This window comes from Platichthys flesus, chromosome 1 (assembly GCF_949316205.1).
Source record: "Platichthys flesus chromosome 1, fPlaFle2.1, whole genome shotgun sequence".
Taxonomy (NCBI): domain Eukaryota; kingdom Metazoa; phylum Chordata; class Actinopteri; order Pleuronectiformes; family Pleuronectidae; genus Platichthys; species Platichthys flesus.
The window spans coordinates 2,444,157-2,466,870 of NC_084945.1; the positions used below are offsets into that span (position 1 = coordinate 2,444,157).

At 43.2% G+C, this 22,714-nt stretch overlaps 2 protein-coding genes across 2 annotated transcripts; one reads left to right on the forward strand and one right to left on the reverse strand.

The window, feature by feature from the left end:
- The first annotated feature begins 131 nt into the window (after positions 1 to 131).
- Positions 132 to 5,326, forward strand: LOC133956914 (globoside alpha-1,3-N-acetylgalactosaminyltransferase 1-like). The gene is made up of 8 exons (XM_062392285.1): positions 132 to 979; positions 1,064 to 1,096; positions 1,195 to 1,239; positions 3,718 to 3,891; positions 3,988 to 4,120; positions 4,211 to 4,406; positions 4,659 to 4,878; positions 4,955 to 5,326. Exons 1-8 carry the CDS (start codon positions 921 to 923, stop codon positions 5,094 to 5,096), a joined length of 1,002 nt encoding a protein of 333 aa, XP_062248269.1. The 5' UTR covers positions 132 to 920; the 3' UTR covers positions 5,097 to 5,326.
- Positions 5,327 to 9,339: 4,013 nt separating this feature from the next.
- gch1 (GTP cyclohydrolase 1) lies at positions 9,340 to 22,061 on the reverse strand. The gene is made up of 6 exons (XM_062392373.1): positions 21,628 to 22,061; positions 15,160 to 15,269; positions 12,746 to 12,801; positions 11,686 to 11,717; positions 11,463 to 11,547; positions 9,340 to 11,087 (listed from the first exon to the last, which is right to left on the reverse strand). The coding sequence occupies exons 1-6, from the start codon at positions 21,995 to 21,997 to the stop codon at positions 10,961 to 10,963; spliced, it is 780 nt and encodes a 259-aa protein (XP_062248357.1). The 5' UTR covers positions 21,998 to 22,061; the 3' UTR covers positions 9,340 to 10,960.
- Between the last annotated feature and the right edge of the window lie 653 nt (positions 22,062 to 22,714).

The following is a 22,714-nucleotide window of genomic DNA, read 5'->3' on the forward strand; positions in this document are numbered from 1 at the left end:
CCTTGTTTTTCAGACTCTGTTTCAAGTCCTGAAATACTCTCACACACACACATGTTGTGCAATAGTAGGAGTAGATTTGACGTTGGCTAAACAACAGCAGCAGCACTTATCACAATTGTCACACATGTAATACGGAGTATCTATGTGTCTGTGGTCGTGTGTGTCTGCCTGTCTGTGTCTCTTTGTGTGTGTGTGTCTCTGTGTGTGTGTGTGTGTGTGTAAGAAAGAGAAAGGGGAGTGGGTATGGTGTAATGACGAGTTCACGTAGTGACGTCGTCTGGCCGAGATCAAGATGTTACGTTCAGGTAATTTCAAGATGGAGGTTTTATGACCTTTGGGACGACATGAGATCGAAGACAAGATGGCTGTCGGTCGCCAGTTAAACAAAGGACTATTTCTAGACAAAGAGATTTCTTATCTCCTGGTTCTGGTGCCGAATGGCTAGATTTCTATGCCACATGAAATATGTAAATAAGGGTAGGTCGGGACGTGTGTAAAAACAGGTTTAGGAGAAAAGAGAGAGAGAGATAGGGAGAGATAGAGATCAGGAAACATCAGAAACATCGTCAGAGGCAGACTTCCGGCGAAGCGGGCAGCCCAGTTACGTGAGATTTTTCTTTTAACAGATGTAAATCTCCGCATTATATCTCTGACGGTAACACGTTAAAAGGAAGCGCCGGCTTGTTACCGCGCGCTTCAGTTCGTTGCGCGTTTCACGGCTAAAAACAGATCAGGAGTATACAGCTGCTCGATCTCGATCCGGGGTTAGAAACTAGATGGAACGAGGACAAAACAGGGACTGATTAATTCTTAGATCTACTAGATATTTGGAAATACCTACCGCTGGACCTGAATCTAGTGGACCTGATCTGGGCTAAGGAGTCCGACCCTGTTTAGAACTATCCTGGTCTGACTCAGACATGAATTTGTTGAAAATTAAAACTAGGGCAGTGATTCTGCTGTGTGTTCTGCTGATGGGGTGAGTATTGATTCTGATGCTATTGATACGATTGATGACACTGACTGAACTGTTTAATGATTATGTTTCTGTTTGAATCTACAGACTGTTGTACAGCTCAGTCCGGCAGTCCGGCAGGTAACACACACACACACAAACAAATGTTCCTTGTTTTAATATTAACTGATTAATTGATTGGTAATAAAATATGATTGATCTTGTGTTTTGTTTTCTAGAGTTATAGATCCCTTTAAACAGAATCAGATTTCACCTACAAAAAGGTCAGTAACTCTTTTTTTTTCTGTTCAGTTTAGTCTGACAGGCTGTTTTGTGTCCTTCACACTTTCATTGTGTTTTAGTGATGTCAGTTGCCTGAACACTGTGTGCACAATTATTAGGCAAGGGGGTATTTTGAACATGTAATTATTTTTATGCATATTTTCCAACTCCAAGCTGTATAACTTGAATGCCTATTGGATTTAATCATGTCAGATGACGCATACTTGTGTAATTAGGGAGGGTGTGGCCTAGGTCAACATCCTGTAGAGGGAGCTGGTCAGTTTGTGTCTTTGATCATAGTCGTACTCAGGGCCGGCCATCGCTGTAGATCGCGAGCCGGCCGTGTAGCTTCCCGGCGATACACAGCACTTCCCGGCGCTTACCAGTACTTCGCTGCCGGAGCGAACAGCCCGATTGATATCATGGGCGCGGAAATGAGGAGTACAGCTTTTCGAGGCGCTATGCGGTGCTTCTGCCTCCGGTGTGACTCCGGAGTTAGAGGACGATGGTGTTACGTTACTTCATTGGTCAACATTGCATGTATCACATGTTGTGCAATAGTAGGAGTAGATTTAACGTTGACTAATTATTAATAATCATGAAATATGATTATTAAAGTAAAAATTATTTATTAAAAATAGTTAAAAATTATAAAGCTATTAATTAAGAATAGTAAAACAATTAATTAGAAATGATACGGTTAACCATTAATAATAGTTAAAATAATTAATGAAAACAATAAAATTATCAATTAAGAATAATAATACGATCTGTAATCATTGCTTATTGTCGCGGGGTACCACCCTGGTTACAGGAACCAACAATTCAATCTTTAAATATCAGTCTCAAATGATATAAGTTATATTAATAATCTCAATATTTAATATTAATGATTATATAATAAACAATGAAGGGTTTTAAGTTCGAGCAGAGGCTATAGTAATCCAGCTGTATTCACATACATATGCACAAATAATCACAGAATTACAAATACTTTATTAACAAAAGTATTTATTAAAAAGGGGAAATAAAGTTAATGTTATTTCAATGATTCTTCATTCAACAAACTCCAATATTTCAAAGATGGCACTTATCACAATGGTAACCACACAGGTGATACCTAGTATCTGTGTGTGTGTTTGTGTGGTCGTGTGTGTGTCTGCCTGTCTGTGTCTCTGTGTGTGTGTGTGTAAGAAAGAAAAGGGGGAGTGGCTATGGCGTAATGACGAGGTCACGTGGTGACGTCCTCTGGCCGAATTCAAGGTGATGTTACCTTCACGTAATTTCAAGATGGAGGTGTTATAACATCTGGCCCGACATGAGGTCGAAGACAAGATGGTGGTCGGTCGCCAGTTACACAAAGGACTATTTCTAGACAAAGAGATTTCTTATCTCCTGGTTCTGGCGCTGAATGGCGTCGAGATGTATTAAGGCTCTTTAAATCTAGATTTTCCTATGCCACATGAAATATGTAAGTGTAGGTCGGGACGTGTGTAAAAACAGGTTTAGGAGAAAAGAGAGAGAGAGAGAGGGAGAGATAGAGATCAGGAAACATCAGAAACATCGTCAGAGGCAGACTTCCGGCGAAGCGGGCAGCCCAGTTACGTGAGATTTATCTTTTAACAGATGTAAATCTCGTTACCGCGCGCTTCAGTTCGTCGTGCATTATACGGCTAAAAACAGATCAGCAATCTACAAACAAACACACTCAAATAAAATGACACGCTAAGTATTTAAACTAGTCTCTGCCCAGTGAAGTCCTGGCCTCTTAAGCGGTGCTCCGGTGGGTCTCGTGGTTGCAACGGAGGTCAGCGCTGGGCCGAATAGAGCGAACTTCTCTTGCTCTTGGAACGGAATTCTGCCTCGTCTCTTCTGCAGGAATGATCAGCTGTGGAATGTGGAAAGAAAGTCCCTGAGCTCAGCCTGCGAGCGAGTTCCTGTGCGCGGCCTTTTCAAGTTAAAAACAAAAACAGTCTTTCAAAATAAGATTCGACTTAAGATAAAAGAAAAATGAAAGAAATAAAAGAAAATAACTAAAGTTGCCCCTTTAGAGCTGGAACATCTGGGAGGCCCCGAAGGGCCCTGGTCGAATTCCTCAGCAGGGAGAAAATGGCAGCGATTATTGATGAGCAGCAGCATTTATTAACCTGTGGAGGCCCAGCCTCCTTGAGGTGTGGTCATGGGATGATGCTGGCTTTTAGCCAATTGAGTGTCAGAGGTCAAAGGAGAGTGGGAGCGGCCAGGAGCAGAGCAGGGGTTTCTGGGGAGACCCCAGGGATTAAGTTACCACCAGAAGATACAATCTCCATGCTGGATCTTAGAGGGAGACTTTAGCTGGCTTCATCTAGGCTCAAAGGCCTCACTTTTACGACCCATTGTGTGGATCCCACCACGTGGTTAGTTCTGTAGGGACTCTTGCTCAACACACGTCTTGATAAATCAGCCTCTTGTCGGCGCCCTCTCGACATTTTGCGCACTAGGCAACCGCCCATGTTGCCTATGCCAGGAAACGCCACTAGTCGTACTGACGTGCTGACGATGACGTCCTGGTCGGTTCCAGTGGTTTGGGAGGGAACCTTCAACCCGGTTCTCCTCGACAGCTTCTACCAGGACAAGAGCCTCACCATCGCAGCCACTGTGTTTGCCCAGGGAAAGTAAGATGTCACAGTGTTTACTTGTCTACACCCCATGAACACAGAGTTTCTTGTTTGACCTTTATCTGGAGGTGACTCCTCTCACCTACTTCACAGGTACATTAGGTTCCTGAAAAGGTTTCTGGAGACCATGGAGCAGCACTTCTTCACTGGTTTCAATGTGCATGTGTTCGTCTATACTGACCAGCCAAACGAGGTGCCCCAAGTCAAAATGGCCAGCGGCAGACAGGTAAAGGAAATGTGTTCCCAACAAGGTTAGTCCAGGTCAGCTGGACTCTGTCCGCCTGGTTTCTAAAAACAAGTTTTGCTCCACCTCCAGCTGACGGTGAAAACAGTGCCCACCCTTAACCGTTGGCAGGATATCAGTGCCAGTAGGATGTTCCTGATCCAGGCCCTTATAGATGATGAGCTTCTTGACTACGCCGACTTCATTTTCTGTCTGGATGTGGACTCTGAATTCCATGGCCATTGGGGCACGGAGTCATTGGGAGATCTGGTCGGTGTGCTCCATCCAGGTCAGCAGAGAATTCTACTCTTAGTGTCAACATAGTGGTTTTATATCGTACCGACTGGTTTGGTCCACTGTAGAGGGACACCTACTGTTGTGTAGTGAAATCCCAGTTTTATTCAGTTGTGTGATAACAATGTCGGATGTGTTTTAGATAAAGCTACATGAAGCCAACAGGACCACTCAGCTCTACCATTCCAGATGAAGTCTCACCTTAATATTTGGGTATGTTCCCACGTTTTCCAACTTGTGTCTGCAGGTTACTACAAAGCCCAACGCAGCGCACTCCCCTATGAGCGGCGGCCGATCTCCAAAGCCTACATGGCTCCTGAGGAAGGGGACTTCTACTACTGTGGGGGGGCATTCGGAGGCAACCTGCAGGAAGTACAACGGCTTTCCCAAAACTGCACCATCAACTTTTGGGATGATCGTACAAAAGGCATCGAGGCAGTCTGGCAGGAGGAGAGTCATATAAACAGGTGAGCAGAGTCACTTGAGCAGGCATTGAACTAGGTTCATATTGTAATGACTGTTTTTCCTGTTTCGTGGTTTCAGGTATATGTGGCTCAATAAGCCCAGTAAGATTCTGTCACCTGAGTACCTGTGGCAAGACATTGCAGCCCGCAAACCTGAAATTCATATCATCAGGTTCTTTGGAGTTGTGAAAAACTATGCAGAGATCCGACCGAATGTCTGAGAGAACCCAACTGCACCATATGGAATGTGAAAGTCAGCTATGTAGTCCTGGCTCATTTTCTGTATAGTGTCGAACAGCGCTTAAAGTCAAAATTAGTAGATATGGGGGGTTCAGGGGGGATAGGGTCCTGGTCTAGACCTGGCGTGGTTTGGCCTCACCTGATTTTGTTTGGGATTTCATCTGTCAGTTTAAATAAAGTTGATGACTCCTGAGTCTGTGTCTGCTGTCAATCACAACGTCAGATCTTTTTTTTTATCATCAAATAACTAATTCAACCCAAAATGATCAAAAACATTTTAACAGACATCATCAGTTTCTGAAAATGAGAAAAAGAGCATGTTCCACAAAGACAGGAAGATGTGTGTGTTCAGACCATATAAAGCAAGTAAAACACTCTGATTATGATTGTCTCTCCCTCTCGCTCTCTCTCTTGGTTATTCTGTTTATCTATATTGTTGTTCATTAGTAGTAGACATGACGTCTGCTAATTATTAATAATCATGAAATATGATTATTAAAATAGTAACAATTATTTCTGAAAAATAATAAAAAATTATAAAGCTATCAATTAAGAATAGTACAATTATGAATTAGAAATGATGCAGTTATCAATTAAGAATGATTAAATAATTAATGAAAAACAATAACAGTATCAATTAAGAATAATACAATCTGTAATTATAATTTATCAAAGACGGGTTTAAGTTTGAGCACAGGCTATCATAATCAAGCTGTATTTACATACATATGCACAAATAATCACAAAATACCGGTACTTTAATTACACTCGAATTTATTAAAAAGGTAACAACATTAATGTAAATCAATGATTACTATTCTAACAAAACGCCACTATATCACATATAACAACAACAGCAGCACTTATCACGATTTATAACACACATGTAATACCAATGGTATATCTATGTGTGTGTGTGTGTGTCTGTATGTCTCTCTATGTGTGTGTGTGTGTGTGTGTGTGTGTGTGTGTTTAAGAGAAAGAAGAGTGGTCGATAATGATTCACGCAAATTAGATTGCCGACAAACCCTTGGAGTTGAACTCAATATGGTGGTTTGACCCAATAGATTTGGAGTCAAAATGGCTGACGGGCCTCTTGATGCAAAATCAAGATGACCACGAGGATGAACAACGCGGTTGTCCTTTTTCTGGACAGCGTAGAGATGGTGAACACGGTGGTGGCGAACAGGATTGAAGTGAACGATACGTTCGTGTCTGTTCTGCCTCTCGCCTCACCGGCGGTAAAAGTGACTTTGTTAAGAGAACTCTCTAGACACGGTAAGATGGTGTCTCAGGTAAAGAAAGTGGCCTCAGGATGCAGGTCCCCTCTGTTAAAACACGTGGTGTCCCACAGAAGACATCTTTTTATTATCATGAACAACAGAACTGAAGACCTGAACCGGGTGTTCAAACTCAGAGTGGAGGAGTTTGATTATGTGATTTTTGTAACATCAAACAATACAAAGTGTTTCAGCTGTGGGAAGGAAGGATACCACAGAGAAATAAGACAGCTGATACTGAGGACCAACAGGAGGGGACAAGCAGAGTCCAGCAGGAGAGTCAGGTGAGTGAGGAAGTACAGGAGGGGACAGCACAGATCAGGGATTTGTGTCCTTGTTCTGTTAAATATAAGTGCAGCATTCGACACAATTGACATTCACATTTTATTAAAGAGACTAAAACAGTTAATTAACATGAATGGAACCGCCCTTAACTGGTTTAAATCTTATTTTTCTGATCGCTCCCAATTTGTGCAAATTAATGATGAGTCATCTGTGCGCCCCAAAGTTAATCATGGTGTTCCACAGGGCTCTGTGCTCGGCCGAATTTTATTCTCATTATATATGCTTCCACTAGGAAACATTAACAGGACACACTTGGTAAATTTCCACTGCTATGAGGATGACACCCAGTTATACTTGTCATTAAAACCTGAACAAAGTAATCAATTAACTAAACTTCATCATGTCTCAAGGACATAAAAACCTGGATGACCCGCAAGTTTCTCTTTTTAAACTCAGACAAAACAGAGGTTATAATACTTGGCCCCAAACACCTTAGAGATACATGATCTAATGATATAGCTGCGCTAGACATTGCCCTTGATTCCAATGAAACAGTCAGGAACATGGGAGTGATGATTGATCCTGATTTGTCCTTTAATTCACACCTAAAACCAATTCCTAGGAGCGCTTTTGTCCACTTGCGTAATATCTCAAAAATCAGACATGTCCTTTCGCAAAAAGATGCAGAAAAACTAGTCCACGCCTTTGTTACATCGAGACTGGACTATTGTAATTCATTATTATCAGGCTCCAGCAGGAAGTCGTTAAAGACTCTACAGCTTGTCCAAAATGCTGCAGCACGTGTCCTGACGAGAACCAAGAGAAGAGAGCACATTTCTCCAATATTAGCATCGCTACACTGGCTTCCAGTTAAATCTAGAATAGAATTTAAAATTCTACCACTTTCAGTTTGGGAAGCAGACAACATCTGTACTTTTAAGAGTAGGCTTAAAACCTTCCTTTTTGATAAAGCTTATAGTTAGAGCTGGTCCAGCCTTGTCTTAGACCTGCTCTTAGTTATGCTGCTATAGGTCAAGAAGGTCAACATTAATTAGTGCGGCAGAACTTAACTTGTCCTATGTTCTAAAACAGGAAGTGTTTAGTTTAAAAAGGCATAGAGGTATTGATGGCCGATCTACTGAGTGGGCCACATGGTTTTCATAATACTACCATACAAACCAGTAGCCAGTCAGATTTACCTTGAGCGTCAGTGAACCCCCAAGTTCAGCATGAATCATTGATTACAAGGCAAAAAAACACCTGATGACGCTAAGACGCAAAGGGAATTTATGACACATGACACACAGAGCTTCTCTTTCTAGCTTCTCCTTCCTCTTCTTCATCCCTATCACATCGAAGTAAGTCATATCTCATCAGTACATGTTCCTGACTTGACCCCTTCCCCGAGTCCCTTTGCTTTATCACCCGCAAAAATTTGCTCCAAAACATCTTATTTGAGTTTATAAAGTTTGAGCAGAATCATGTAAATGACTCAATTGAATTCAAGTTTGAAGTTCCACCACTAGAGGGAACTAAAGGGACATTCTGGAGTTTTCACACTCTGGAGTTTGTTGAGCAAACTTTTAATTCTTGGTTTTATTGGATCCAAACCTGAACAAAGATCAAACTGTCAGACGTTAACTGTGTGTTTTTTATGTTTTCTCCACAGCTGAATGATTTGTACCTCTTTTTTAAACCTGAACAAGAGCACAAAAGTTTTTTTTATCTCCATTTGTATAAATATTTGTGATTTTTCTTGAGTATTTCCCAGTTCCCTAAATATGAATAATTTTTTCTCATGATATAAAAAAGATGAAATGACCTGAACCTGAGAAAACAACAGGAACTTGATAAATGAATCAATCAAATCAAAAGTGATGACTCATGGTGAGGCTGTTTCTGGAGCAGCAGCAACAGACTTTGGTTCAGATCTGATGATTCAGACATTGAAACACATTCAAATCCTCCAGCACAATAATCCCACCTTTGATTTAATTACTTAAATAACCACAGAGGAAATACTTGTCAGTTAAACTGCAGCAGTTTGAGAATAATCGTGCAGATAATCGAAGATAAATGAAGTTCAGAGTTTTTCTTTTTTATCAGTTTTCAATGTAAAAAACTTCGGAAACACGTGAATGTGATGTTACAAAACTCTGCTGAGTCATTCCTCTCGTCAGACTTTCCAAGAATCCCATGCCCCCCCCCCCCCCCCCCCGTTATTGTATACACAGTATGTGCGCTCTGCCTCTCTCTCTCTCTCTCTCTCCCCTTCTTCTCTCCACTTTGTGTTTTCTTGTGTAAAAGTTGATTCAGAATCCACAGATTAGTTTTAGGTTTTTTTATTCCTTCGCTGCTTTTCCAGCCTCTAAACTCCTCTTCTGCACTTTCACAGTTTTTCTGCAAACACTTTATATATTTCCAGCTGGAGGTGTGAGGAGGCGGGAGGAAACAAAGACCACGCCGAGGAAAGGTTTCACAGAAGCGTCTGCATTTGGGGGGACGAAGGCGGAAAGGCCGAAGCCTCGCCTGCGACAGCCCCAGCCGCGGGGACCACGGGGGGTCTGCACATGTTGTTTTTCTCTCTCAACATGTGTGTGTGTTTCTTCAGTGCAACACACTTCAGTTTCTCGTCTGATGAAGAATCACACGGTCGTCGTCAAAGACAGTAAATTTATTTTCTTTGATTAAAAAGTCTTTGAAATCAACACAGTACATAAAGTGACAATGATGGTGAAGGGGCCAAAGAAACAGGCCGACCTTCACAACAAGGCCACGGACACGACAACATCTTCCCTCAGACACACAAACACACACACTCGCACAACTCCAGTTAAAACCTCCCAAAATCTGTGTGGGGACATTGAGATTAAAAAAAACACAAAAACACACACACATTTCAACATTGTTCCTCTGCTGGGACGACAACTGGAAAGAAGAAAACAAACACACAATTTAATTTTAATTTTACACTTTTCATTTTCCTCTCGTGGAATCTGGATGACAAAGATCTTCACACAGGACGGAGATGATGACATCAACATGTTTCATCATCACAACACAAACATCTAGTGTCGTTTTCAGATGAAGCTGCTTTTAGCTCATTTTCCTCCAAACGTGCTGTGATGTTAAAATCTTTTGATTTGGAGATAAACTTTGAGTTTTAGATCAACTGATGTTTAACCACAGACTGAAAATCAAGATGGACGACATGACGGCTCCCAAGAGGTCACCCCCTGGTGGTTGGCCGCAGCACAGCTCATAAACACTGTCTCCTCCATGTTCGCAGATGGGACCCAACTAAAAAGTCCAATAAAGGTTTATCCAAAATGGCTGAGACGTCATGATTGACAGCTGAGGCTGACTCCTGATTGGTTAAGAGCATGTATGGGCGGGAATCGTTACCACGGCTCCACTCTCACTATCACAATTGCACCGACTCCGACTGCAAGTGACGTCATCGCTGCAAAATGGCGACATTCATCTTCTGATATGTTTTGGCTTCATTTCTGGAGGAAGTGGAGACGCGTCGTCCATCTTTGTTTAAGATCTAAACAAGTCGTTTAGTCGTCTACGTTTTTTCGACAAAACTTTATTAATTGATGACTGTCTGAACGCGTTTCTGAAACAAATCCCTGACGTTAACGGTTAAAATCATCGACTCATCTTTAAGTTCTTTCTGTTCAACGAGGCGATTTGTCATTTGATCTGTTAAATATCGGAAAACTGAAAGACTTTGAATTTGAAACAAAACAAATCATTAAGCCGATGAATTATTTGTTGATTTTAGATTTTTTTAAGTTAATTTGCATTTAAACAAAAGTTCATTTTAATGTGTGTTTGCTGCAGTTTGCTGTAAATGAAAAAATAATCTCAGAGACGATTTAGTCTTTACACAAACTGACCAGCGTCCCTGACCTGATGTGACCTTCATGGTGGATTTTTCTGCTTGGTTTGTTACAAGGTTGATAACTGATTGACGCACACAGACACACACACAAACCCACAAACACGACACACATGCACAAAAGGGCTAAAGTCCTGTGGCCTGAAAGTAAACAACAAGTCCTCAACCTCAGACAAACTGTCCAGAATCGTTTGACCAGATCTGACCGTGTAAAACCAGTGGAGACACACGCACACGCACACGCACACGCACACGCACACGCACACGCACACGCAAACGCACACACACACACATTTAGCAGGATGGCTGGTCCGTGCAGGTGGAGGTAACCCAGGCAACAGGAGGAGGAAGAGGAGGAGGAGCTTCATCCTCCTCAGCTCCGGATCAGCGTCAGAAACTCGTCTCTGGTTTTTGGATCTTCTCTGAAAACTCCCAACATGGTGCTGGTGACGGTTTTACTGTTCATCTTCTGAACGCCGCGCATCACCATGCACATGTGACTGAGGAGGAGAGAGAGAGGGGGGGTGAACGACAAGACAGGAAAGAAGGGAATAAATAGAAAGAAATAAAAATGAAGACTTTCAATTAATTAAGAAAAGGAATTGAAAAAAGAAAAGGAGGAAATAAATATGAATGAGAAAAAGAGGATGTGAAAGAAAGGAGGAGAAGTTACAGAAAACTGATAGAAAAGGATGTGATGAAATAAAAAGAAATAAAAGTAATGGAACCGAGAAGGTGGAAATGAACTGATGTGAATAAAAAGAGGAGAAAAAAACATTATATATATATGAATCAAATGAAAATGAAGAGCAGAGAGAAGGTGAAGCGAGTGAAAAGGAGGAAAAGTAGACGTGTGGTTTGAGGTCGTGACCTACGTTGCCTCGATGACGACGCCGACCCCGGTCGGCTGCAGGGCCTCGGTGATTGCCACGGCGATCTGTTTGGTCAACCTCTCCTGAACTGAGGTCATTCAGACGCACAAACATCATCGTTCAGACGCACAAACATCAAACAGGACGCAGAGAAATACACAGTTTGATCCACAGACGAGAAAATGAACTGAACTGAACTGCGGAGGAATGAGTCACTGATTCTTACCTTGAAGTCGCCGACTGTAGATTTCAACAATCCTGAGGAGAGAGAAGACGAAGGAGATCGGAGGAAGTAATCGGATACTTTGTTTAGGTTGAATTCAGTAAAACAAGTTGTTCTGTGTCTTTACAGTAAAACGCTGCAGCTGCTTTTCAGACGTGAGCGAACAGGAGGACGACCTTCCACCTGCTGCTCTTCTCTCTGACTGAGAACTCTTCGGACAAACTCGACCTCGTCCACCTCGAAGGAAATGTCACGCGAGCGCACGGACGTGAAGGAAAAGAGCAAACGCTGCGTCGAACGTTTGAGGGTAAAGAAGCCGCCGCTCTGTTCTTCTCACCGGGCGATTTAAAGGAGACGTTCCAGTCGATCATCTCTGAATCGTGACTTTATGTTCATGCCTCCATGTTGGAGCTGGATCTGACCTGGATCCTTCTCCCAGACTGAGGAAGAGGAGGAACGATTAGGTCTCTTCAAAACATCAGAGGAATTGATCTACAGCTTCAGGGCGGCTGTGGCTCAGGGGTAGAGCGGTTGTTCTCTGTCCAGGAGGTCAGCAGTTCGACCCCAGTCTCCTTGGGCAAGAGACTGACCCCCCAAAATGCTTTCTCATGGAGAAATTATGAAACAGCATCATAACATCATCAGGAGATTAGCATCGCCTGATGGGTTTGTAGCTCCGCCCCTTCTGAAGTTTGTCCTTACTGAACACGAAACTGGAATTTTCCCTTTTCTCTACGAAGCTTTGCAGGTTTTTAATTAGCGCCACCTAGTGTTCAGCAGTAGCTGCAGCAGGCGACAACTCAGCACTGTAGTAAGAGCTTTGTTTTTGTCTCAATTGTGTGAATTGTTTGTGTGTGTGTGTGGGTGTGTGTGTGTGTATGTGTGTGTGTGTGCTTGCATACGTGTGTGGGGGGAGTTAGTGTGATAAGCCTGAAGGTATTGGGGTCAGTGGGATCAGATTCTACACGAGTACACACAAACACGTTTTATTAATCTGCTTAAATGCACACCAGCTTTCTCTGACACACACACACAGACACACACACAGGGAGTGTGTCCTCACCTGGCCAGCTTGCTGAGGCCGAGGACTCTCTTGTTGGGGAGGTAACCGATGTGAACCTGCACAGAGGGAAGAGTTCAAGGTCAGTTGTTTGATTTCCCCCTGGCGTCAGTGAGACACAGACACAAAGACCACTTCAACCGCTTTACCCCCTGAGCCACAGCATTGAACAAGCAGCGGAGAATGAGCCACTGGGAGAGAGCCGGTGGATCATAACCCACCAGAGACCAGCTCCCTGAATGTTCCGGATTTATATCATCAAGATCCGCGAATCATTTTCACAAAACTAAAAACTCTAAAAAACCACTCTCACAATGTTGAAAAAGTAAAAAAAAAAAAGACAACATCCGTCCATTCGATACTAGATCATCAACGAGGAAGAGAAAAGTAAATCAGGATTTTAATATGAACGTCAGATGAGCAACAGACGAGCAACAGACGAGTGGTCGGCTGGAGAATCACGGCTGTAATCGGCTGGAGGCTCTGATTCTCTTACACGTGTTCGCTCCACTCAAATGTCAACTTCAATTTGTTGACGAGACGAGAGAAAGGGCAGAAGCGGTGGGGGGGCTGCAAATATCTCCTCTCCTTCTTCTTCTTCTTCTTCTACTTCCTCCTCCTCCTCTTCATCTTCATCTCTCTGTGCTGCAGCAGCCTGATGCATCAAAGACATCAAACCGAGCGCCTCCACTTATCTGCTCGTGTTGTTCACATTTACTGGAAGAAGCTGTGAGCGACAGACGAGCCACGTTCGAAAACCAGAATCATCTCCACACGAAGGACGAGCAACAGGGAGGATGTGTGTGTTTATATATATATAAATATATATAAATATATATATATATACTTATTTATAACCTCTTAACAATTTAAAATATAAACTGTTCAGGTGCAGCAAACATGGAAACAGTCACACAGCTAGAAGAAGAGGAGGAAGAAGAGCAAGAGAAGGACGGAGAGGATGATAAGCAGGAACAGAGGAAGAGGAGGAGGAAGAGGATGATAAGCATGAACAGAGGAAGAGGAGGAGGAAGAGGAGCACAGTAAGTGTTGAGTCACAGACTGACTGACAGATGAAAGGTTATTAAAGAGGCGAAAGGAGGAGAGGGAGGAGGTGTAGGGAAATAAACAGCCACCTGGTGTCACCACACACACACACACACACACACACACACACACACACACACACACACACACACACACACACACACACACACACACACACACACACACACACACACACACACACACACACACACACACACACACACACACACACACACACACACACACACACACACACACACACACACAGCCCATTTAAACAGTGGAAAGCTTCATCTGCCTGTATTGTCTTATGGAGGCCAATCAGGCTTCAGAGGAGAGTGATGATGTCAGAGAGAGGGAAGTGAAACCAGTGCAGGATGAACAGATCCCAGTTAATCTGATTGTTTCTCATGTTCTGTCTCCAGATTAAACACAGACCGATGTTTCCTCAGATAAATGTCTGAGCACATTTCTTCAAATCAAATCATGAAGATTTAAAGCTTCGTCTGAAGCTCACGAGAAAACGGAAGAGAAGACAAGAGAAGAGAAGAGACTAGAAGAGAGGAGACTAAGAGTAGTCACTAGAAGAGAAGAGAAGACAAGAGACTAGAAGAGTAGAGAAGAGAAGAGGAGAGACTAGAAGAGAAGTCACTAGAAGAGAAAAGAAGAGAAGAGACGAGGAGAGACAAGAAGAGAAGAGAAGAAAAGAGAAAAGAGAAAAGAGAAGAGAAGAGAAGAGACGAGAAGAAAAGAGAAAAGAGAAGAGACGAGGAGAGACGAGAAGAGAAGAGACTAAGAGTAGTCACTAGAAGAGAAGAGAAGACAAGAGACTAGAAGAGTAGAGAAGAGAAGAGGAGAGACTAGAAGAGTAGTCACTAGAAGAGAAGAGAAGAGAAGAGACGAGGAGAGACAAGAAGAGAAGAGAAGAAAAGAGAAAAGAGAAAAGAGAAGAGAAGAGACGGGGAGAGACAAGAAGAGAAGAGAAGAAAAGAGAAAAGAGAAAAGAGAAGAGACGAGAAGAAAAGAGAAGAGAAGAGAAGAGAAGATACGAGGAGAGACGAGAAGAGAAGAGAAGATACGAGACTAGAAGAGAAGAGACTAGAAGAGAAGAAAAGTGAAAAGAGAAAAGAGAAAAGAGAAAAGAGAAAAGAGAAGAGAAGAGACTAGAAAAAAAGAGACTAGAAGAGAATAGAAGAAAAATGAGACTGGAAAAATGAAGAGTGACATCTTCAGTTGGATCAAAAGACTGAGACTGAAAATCATCTTTCAGTGACGGTTTATCTTTATATCTCCCTTCACCTGGTTGTGTTTGTGTGTGTGTGTGTGTGTGTGTGTGTGTGTGAGTGTGTGTGTGTGTGTGTGTGTCTCACCCTGCCGAAGATGGGCACCAGGTGATGCTCACACATGGAGAACATGTCGATGTCTTTGACGATCACCATCTCGTCGTGGTCTTCGTCGAAGATGGCGTCGTTCAACACGTCTGCAGAAAAAAATTGAAAAATAAACAAGGGATGAAATTAAATGAAAAGAACAAAATCTTCTTGAATGCACCTGAAAAATATGTAATTTATTATTATTATAATTTAATTCTGACTTACTTCATTTAAATCCAACTGAAGCTTCAATATTTAACCATTGATTTGATCGATTTCTGTAACAACTTGCTTTTTATGACTTTTTAGTTTTCAGACATTTTTAAATGTGTTGAAAATCCTTCCTGCATCGCGTCCCCCCCCCCCTCGAGGTCACACAGACTCCGCCCACAGCCTCGTCACGTGATGTCATCATCGTTTCTCTCCTGTAAACACCGTTGTCTAATTATAGCTCCACTTCTTCCTGTTGTCGCTTTATTGCATCTTTCGGTCGCCGGCGGCTCAATAAAGCGTCTTTATCAGTTCGTGACGCGGTCGACGCCTCCCGCTCTCGCCGCCGCACTTTTTAATTTCCTGCCTCGCTATCTGTGAGAGGGGGGGGGGGGGGGGGGGTCACCTGAACAACAGAGCACACTGACTTGTTGCTTCCGTCTCTGCTGCTTATTGGGTTTGCTTGTGACGCAGGTTGAGCGACACCACGGAATCGTTCATCGTGCCCTCGTCTTCATCGCTCGAGAGTCAAATCAAGATTCTTAGTCTTCCTGAAGAAGTTTGAATCATATTTTCAAAAACATTGGACTCAGGAGGATTCATCCCCTGGGGACAATGACAACAAGATCTCATGGTTCTTCAAACAGTTGATCAGATATTTCGGTCTGGACCAAAGTGATGAGGCGACAAACATCTGGATGAGATCAGAACTGAGCTGAGGTCGATTCTTCTTCACCAGTTGAACCAGCTCCTGGAGACTTTAGTAATTAACCCACACAGAAGAAGAACTCTGTGAAGTCGCCTTCAGGCCGAGGCAGAGACAAAGTTCTAATCCTGTTCCCAAAGTTTTCTAATCAAGGACAAAGTAAAGAAACTTTGCTGCTGATCACATTGTTCCCACAAAGTTGTTCAAACACAGTCTAAAGACACACACAACTGAACCTGAACTCTGGACCAGGTTGTGTTAACCTGGTTGGTTTCCCTGTCTGAGGAGGAACCATCAGCAGTGGGTGACGTACAGACCACTGGCTCACTGGGATGTAGAAGAAAACCTGGAAACGTGATGGTTCTCAGGCAGCTTATCTGAAATGTGTGATTTCAAAGTGGATTTAAAGACGTTAAGACTCAATGGAATGTGGAGAGAATGACTCTGTCACGAAGGGGAAGTCACGCTGGAGAGAAACGTGTCGGCATCATGACGGAGTTTTATAGATTATAAGAGATCGAGCCGAGTTCGAGGAAGTGAAACGACTTTTTGAAAGTGAAACGATCAATCAACACAATCATGAAAATATCAAGAATTTGATTATAAACCAGAATTATTCTTTTATTTATTTTCTCACTGCTTATTTTTACACAAGCAGATACAGTGGAAGTTGTTTATCAAACACACAAACACGCACACAAACACACACACACTCCCTGGAGGAAACAACATTAAATCAACCTGAAGTAAAGAGCAGCAGCTGCTCGGACGCTCTGGGTGACAGAGACGAAGCTGGTGTCAGGAAATGACAACGTGACCCGTCATCAGGTCAATGCTCCATAGTGCTGCCTGCTGTGTGTGTGTGTGTGTGTGTATGTGTGTCGATGTCTAACACACACACACACACAAAGAGAAGAGGCCATGTGTTGACTCTGTATGAAGCAGGAAACTGTGCAAAGGCTAAATAAACAAGGTTCATTCATTGTTCAGCCACGTGTGTGTGTCTGTACGTGTGTGTGTGTGTGTGTAGATTTCCTATACATAGTCGTAACCCTGGGCATTTGGATGATGAGTCACCCCTGTACATCCCTGCCTTTTAACACACACACACACACACTCACAAACACACACACGCAGCCCTTATATATTGTTTCTTCATCAGGTTTCACATCTGTTGAGTCTCAGGAAATTTGTTTCTCTTTAATTTGAACCCGACGCCCGGGCGATACAAAAGATTACTGGTTACTGTTGTTGACGTTGTGTGTTGCCGGGCAAACACACAATCAGCTGACGATCTTGAAGTTGTTCTTCTCTCGCTCGTCGTGGCCGTCAGACAAACAGGTGTAAATGATTTTGAGTGGAATCCGGATGTCGGGGCTCGTGGAGCAGGTCTTTTTTTAGGTTTGAAGAGAAAGAGCCGAACCCTCTCAGACCTCGAGGAACAAGATTCTCTCGTCTGATGAAAACACGAGATTCAGGTCCGAGCGTCACATCTGGAGGAAAGTCTCCTTCTCCTCCTGTAACTAAGCTCCGGTTTAATCTCTGCATAACTCCTCACCTCTGTTCCGTCATGTGCTCGACAACAAGAGGATTTCAGGCTCACGTTGGGACGAAAGCCGGACGAGGAATCGAACGCCTCACGAGCGCCGACTTATGACGTCTACGATGTCGTTGGTGTAACACCCGCTGGCGTCTGTTCCACTCTGAGCCTGAGAGCGTCTGACTCTCAATGGTCTCCTCCATCCAGAATTCACTTCCTGAAGTCATTCTCAAATAAACGTCCACAGACCTGTAAGAGCTCATCCTGGACCAAATTCAAACATAACAGTCGATGAATCAGCTTCTACCTGATTATCGTTAATGAGATTTAGGATTTTTTTTTAAAGGAAGTCAAAAAGGAAGTCAACGATCACGTGAATCGACACGTGAACGTCTATAGAACAATAAACACCACAAATATCTGCACCTGTAATCTGACATGAACACATGAGTCCACAGCAACTCACTGCTGGTATCTACAGATTCAGGATCTGTTTTCTACAGATTCAGGATCTGTTATCTACAGATTCAGGAGCTGTTATCTACAGATTCAGGAACTGTTATCTACAGATTCAGGATCTGTTTTCTACAGATTCAGGATCTGTTTTCTACAGATTCAGGATCTGTTTTCTACAGATTCAGGAACTGTTATTTACAGATTCAGGAGCTGTTATCTACAGATTCAGGATCTGTTTTCTACAGATTCAGGAGCTGTTTTCTACAGATTCAGGATCTGTTATCTACAGATTCAGGAGCTGGTATCTACAGATTCAGGGTCTGTTATCTACAGATTCAGGATCTGTTTTCTACAGATTCAGGAACTGTTATCTACAGATTCAGGATCTGTTTTCTACAGATTCAGGATCTGTTTTCTACAGATTCAGGATCTGTTTTCTACAGATTCAGGAACTGTTATTTACAGATTCAGGAGCTGTTATCTACAGATTCAGGATCTGTTTTCTACAGATTCAGGAGCTGTTAGCTACAGATTCAGAAGCTGTTATCTACAGATTCAGGATCTGTTTTCTACAGATTCAGGATCTTCAGGATCTGTTTTCTACAGATTCAGGAACTGTTATTTACAGATTCAGGAGCTGTTATCTACAGATTCAGGATCTGTTATCTGCAGATTCAGGAGCTGTTATCTACAGATTCAGGAGCTTATATCTACAGATTCAGGATCTGTTATCTACAGATTCACGATCGGTTATCTACAGATTCAGGAGCTTATATCTACAGATTCAGGATCTGTTATCTACAGATTCAGGATCTGTTATCTACAGATTCAGGAGCTGGAATCTACAGATTCAGGGTCTGTTATCTACAGATTCAGGATCTGTTATCTACAGATTCAGGATCTGTTTTCTACAGATTCAGGAGCTGTTATCTACAGATTCAGGATCTGTTTTCAACAGATTCAGGATCTTCAGGAGCTGTTATCTACAGATTCAGGATCTGTTATCTGCAGATTCAGGAGCTGTTATCTACAGATTCAGGAGCTGGTATCTACAGATTCAGGGTCTGTTATCTACAGATTCAGGATCTGTTATCTACAGATTCAGGATCTGTTTTCTACAGATTCAGGAGCTGTTATCTACAGATTCAGGATCTGTTTTCTACAGATTCAGGATCTTCAGGAGCTGTTATCTACAGATTCAGGATCTGTTATCTGCAGATTCAGGATCTGTTTTCTACAGATTCAGGATCTGTTATCTACAGATTCAGGATCTGTTATCTACAGATTCAGGAGCTGTTATCTACAGATTCGGGATCTGTTATCTACAGATACGGGATCTGTTTTCTACAGATTCAGGATCTGTTTTCTACAGATTCAGGAGCAGTTATCTACAGATTCAGGATCTGTTTTCTACAGATTCAGGATCTGTTTTCTACAGATTCAGGAGCTGTTATCTACAGATTCAGGAGCTGGTATCTACAGATTCAGGATCTGTTTTCTACAGATTCAGGATCTGTTATTTACAGATTCAGGAGCTGTTATCTACAGATTCAGGATCTGTTATCTGCAGATTCAGGATCTGTTATCTGCAGATTCAGGATCTGTTTTCTACAGATTCAGGATCTGTTATCTGCAGATTCAGGATCTGTTATCTACAGATTCAGGAGCTGGTATCTACAGATTCAGGAGGTGTTGGCTGCTTCTTGCATCATCTTGCACTTTTCCAGGTGCTTTAAGGTGACAGTGTTATACTAGACAGCAGAGAGTTAAAGCCGTTTTTCAAAAAAGAACAGTACATCCCAGTATATATGCTGTTTCTATAGGATAGTTTTCAAGCCCTATCAAAGGGGGAGGCTTCGGCAGCAGCCAATCAGCAGAGAGGCCGAGCCCTGCCACCGCCTGATGAGCAACGCTCACATTTACAACCATCGGTGCCAGAACCAGCAGCTGTCGCTCATCTGCTGGTCGTCTTATTCAAACCAGAAGATCAGAAAACACGTGAACCAGATGGTTTGATTCCCTCAGTGAGCGGAGGGAGAGAAGAATGTGAGGCCGCCCAGTGAGAAGATGCATTCCTCCCTTTAACATTACAGCCTCACAACACACCAAACAACCCCCACAGCGACAAACTGCCTCCAGATGGAGGTCTGGACCAGGCAGGGGCGGAGAACAAGGGAGGGGGGGCGGGGGGACCCACATTCGGACGTCCAGGTGTGTTCAGAGCACATCTGGGTGAAACAGGACGCAGATTGAAGGCGCTGAGGAGCAGTCGGGTGATGACTCAGCACTTTTATTTGACAATCACATTCTGAAAAGTGTTTTCTATCAGGATCCAATCCCACAAAACGAAATGGTTCAACTGTGACATCCACAGCAGAGGAGGCAGGAAGAGGCACACGGATGAATTTGGACTTTTGTGCACAAGGAGGTGGTGGAGTTGGTTGTCCAATCAGAGCACTGGGTAGGGGGGGACATCTCCTCCATTACTGCTGCATCACCACAAACTGCAGCGACTCACAAAGCCTCTTTTCAATTCTGCTCAGGATCTCAAGTCTCTAAAGATCGTGGTGGAGTTTTGATAAGAACCCACAAAACCACAATGAGCTGAAACTCAACTGAGACAATTAGAGTCTAATCTTAAAAAGTAAATCATAGGAGAAAAGGCAGAAAAACACAGATTGACCAGTCGTCAGTTGATTTTCCAAAGAGGAACTAATATAACTTTATCTTATCTTAACTGATGTAATAGATTCCTAAATTCAGCTCCTCACATGAAACAGCAAATCAATAAAAGTCAGAATATTTAATATTAATATCTCGTTAACTGAGCTGCAGAAAGAAAAAGCTTGAGGCAAAGACACAGACGATTTAAATTCACTCTCATAACCTCAGATTAGTTCAAAAGCCGTGCTGGAAAGGAAAAAAGTATTTCTACTCAAGTTGTGTACTTGGGGACATTTGTGAGTACTTTAATATACTTGTACTGCTCCACATCTGGGAGGAAATGCTACTGTACTCCACATCAGGCTGCAAAGAAAGATTTTAATTACAAACTGAATTTTAACATCCAAACATGTATTTAGGTGTTGTTAAGACCAGAACTTCTAATTTGAAGTAACATGTTTTAATTGTCTTCACATGTGCAAGCTGCACATGTGAAGACATTTAACATAATCATGTTTCACTTGGTTTATTACAACATTTATAAAGTCATATGTTTATTCCTGTTTGATGTGCGTGAGTATGAAGCAGTTACAGGCTGGATGGAGAGTTTTTCATACTCCGTGTGTTATTTGGTAGTTTAATCTATAACAATACTTCATATTTAATCCAATGTTCACTTTGTGGATCTGTGAACATGTAGTGGAGTGAAATAAAAGGACAAAGTGGTTAACTGTGAGTTTATCTTTAAATCAATTCAAAGTGTAATGAGCTGCTCCCTGGATGAGTCGGAGGGAGTTCGGAGGATCTGTCCCCCGGACCTGACACCTGTTGCCCGCAGGAGCAGATCCCGCAGCCTCCTCTGAGCGGATTTGTGGATTTAGACACTCACCTATAATTTTCTCCTGGTAGCCCTTGGTGAAGAACTGCATGGCGGTGGCGGCTCTCCAGGGGGTCTTCAGGAGACCCTGGCGTTGCGGGTCCTCACCCAGCCCCCTCAGGATGGTGGTGTAAGCGGCGGCCAGGGCCGGGAGACTCGTCTCGTTGTCCTCCACACTGCGGGTGCGCTCCTCCCGCCAGCTCTCCGCGCCCGGAGCCTTCGCACCGCCGGGGGAGCGCGCGGTGCCACCGGAGGAGCGCGCGGTGCCACCGGGGGCCGGCCGCTTCACCAGCCCGTCGACGTGCCCGTTGGGCACCGGGCCGCCGTTCCCCGCCTCCTCCTGCTCGCCGGAGCCGTGCTGGGTCTGCTTGGAGGGCTCCATTCCTGCTTCTGGTCCAGGGACTCAGCTCGATCCGGTTCCAGGTGAACTTTCTCCCGCAGCTTCTTCCATGACCAGCCTTTATACGAGAGGGGAGATTCAGGGAGGGCTCCCATTGGCTGTCCGGCTCCCGAGGGAGGGCTCCCCTCCCCTCTGACTCCCACATGGATCCTGATGATGAAGATGAAGATGTGCTGGGAACCAGCATCATCACTTAGTCCAGTTCTCTTAATGCAATCTGCTGGAGCCTGTTCAGAGACCCGATCCAACCTGTGGGAATCAAACCTCTTCTGGTGGGAGAGCTCCAGCTCCACGAGGGCCCAGACTCAAATCAGCACTTTACAAACAATAACAGCCTTTGATCTTTATTTTATTTTAGTATATTTTTTATCAGCAGACATTCTAATTGAGTCTGTAGTTCATTTCCCGTCACAATAAAATCTGACATTTAAATGTTTACAGTCACGTTTCTCTGTCTCGTAGATTTAAATCTAAGGTCGTAACGTCCTGTTTGTTTTATTTACATGTTCATTCTACTCTTTTAACTTCCGCGGTTTTCAACCACTTTTATTTGAGCTTGAATTGTTGTAAACTGTGCGTTTTGAATCCACCTGTTTACGAACAGTGACAGACGACAGAGAGATGGATCCACCTGACCAGTAGAAAACTGAGTCGTGAACTGACCACTGAACTGAACTCTAACCAGTTCATCTTTGCATA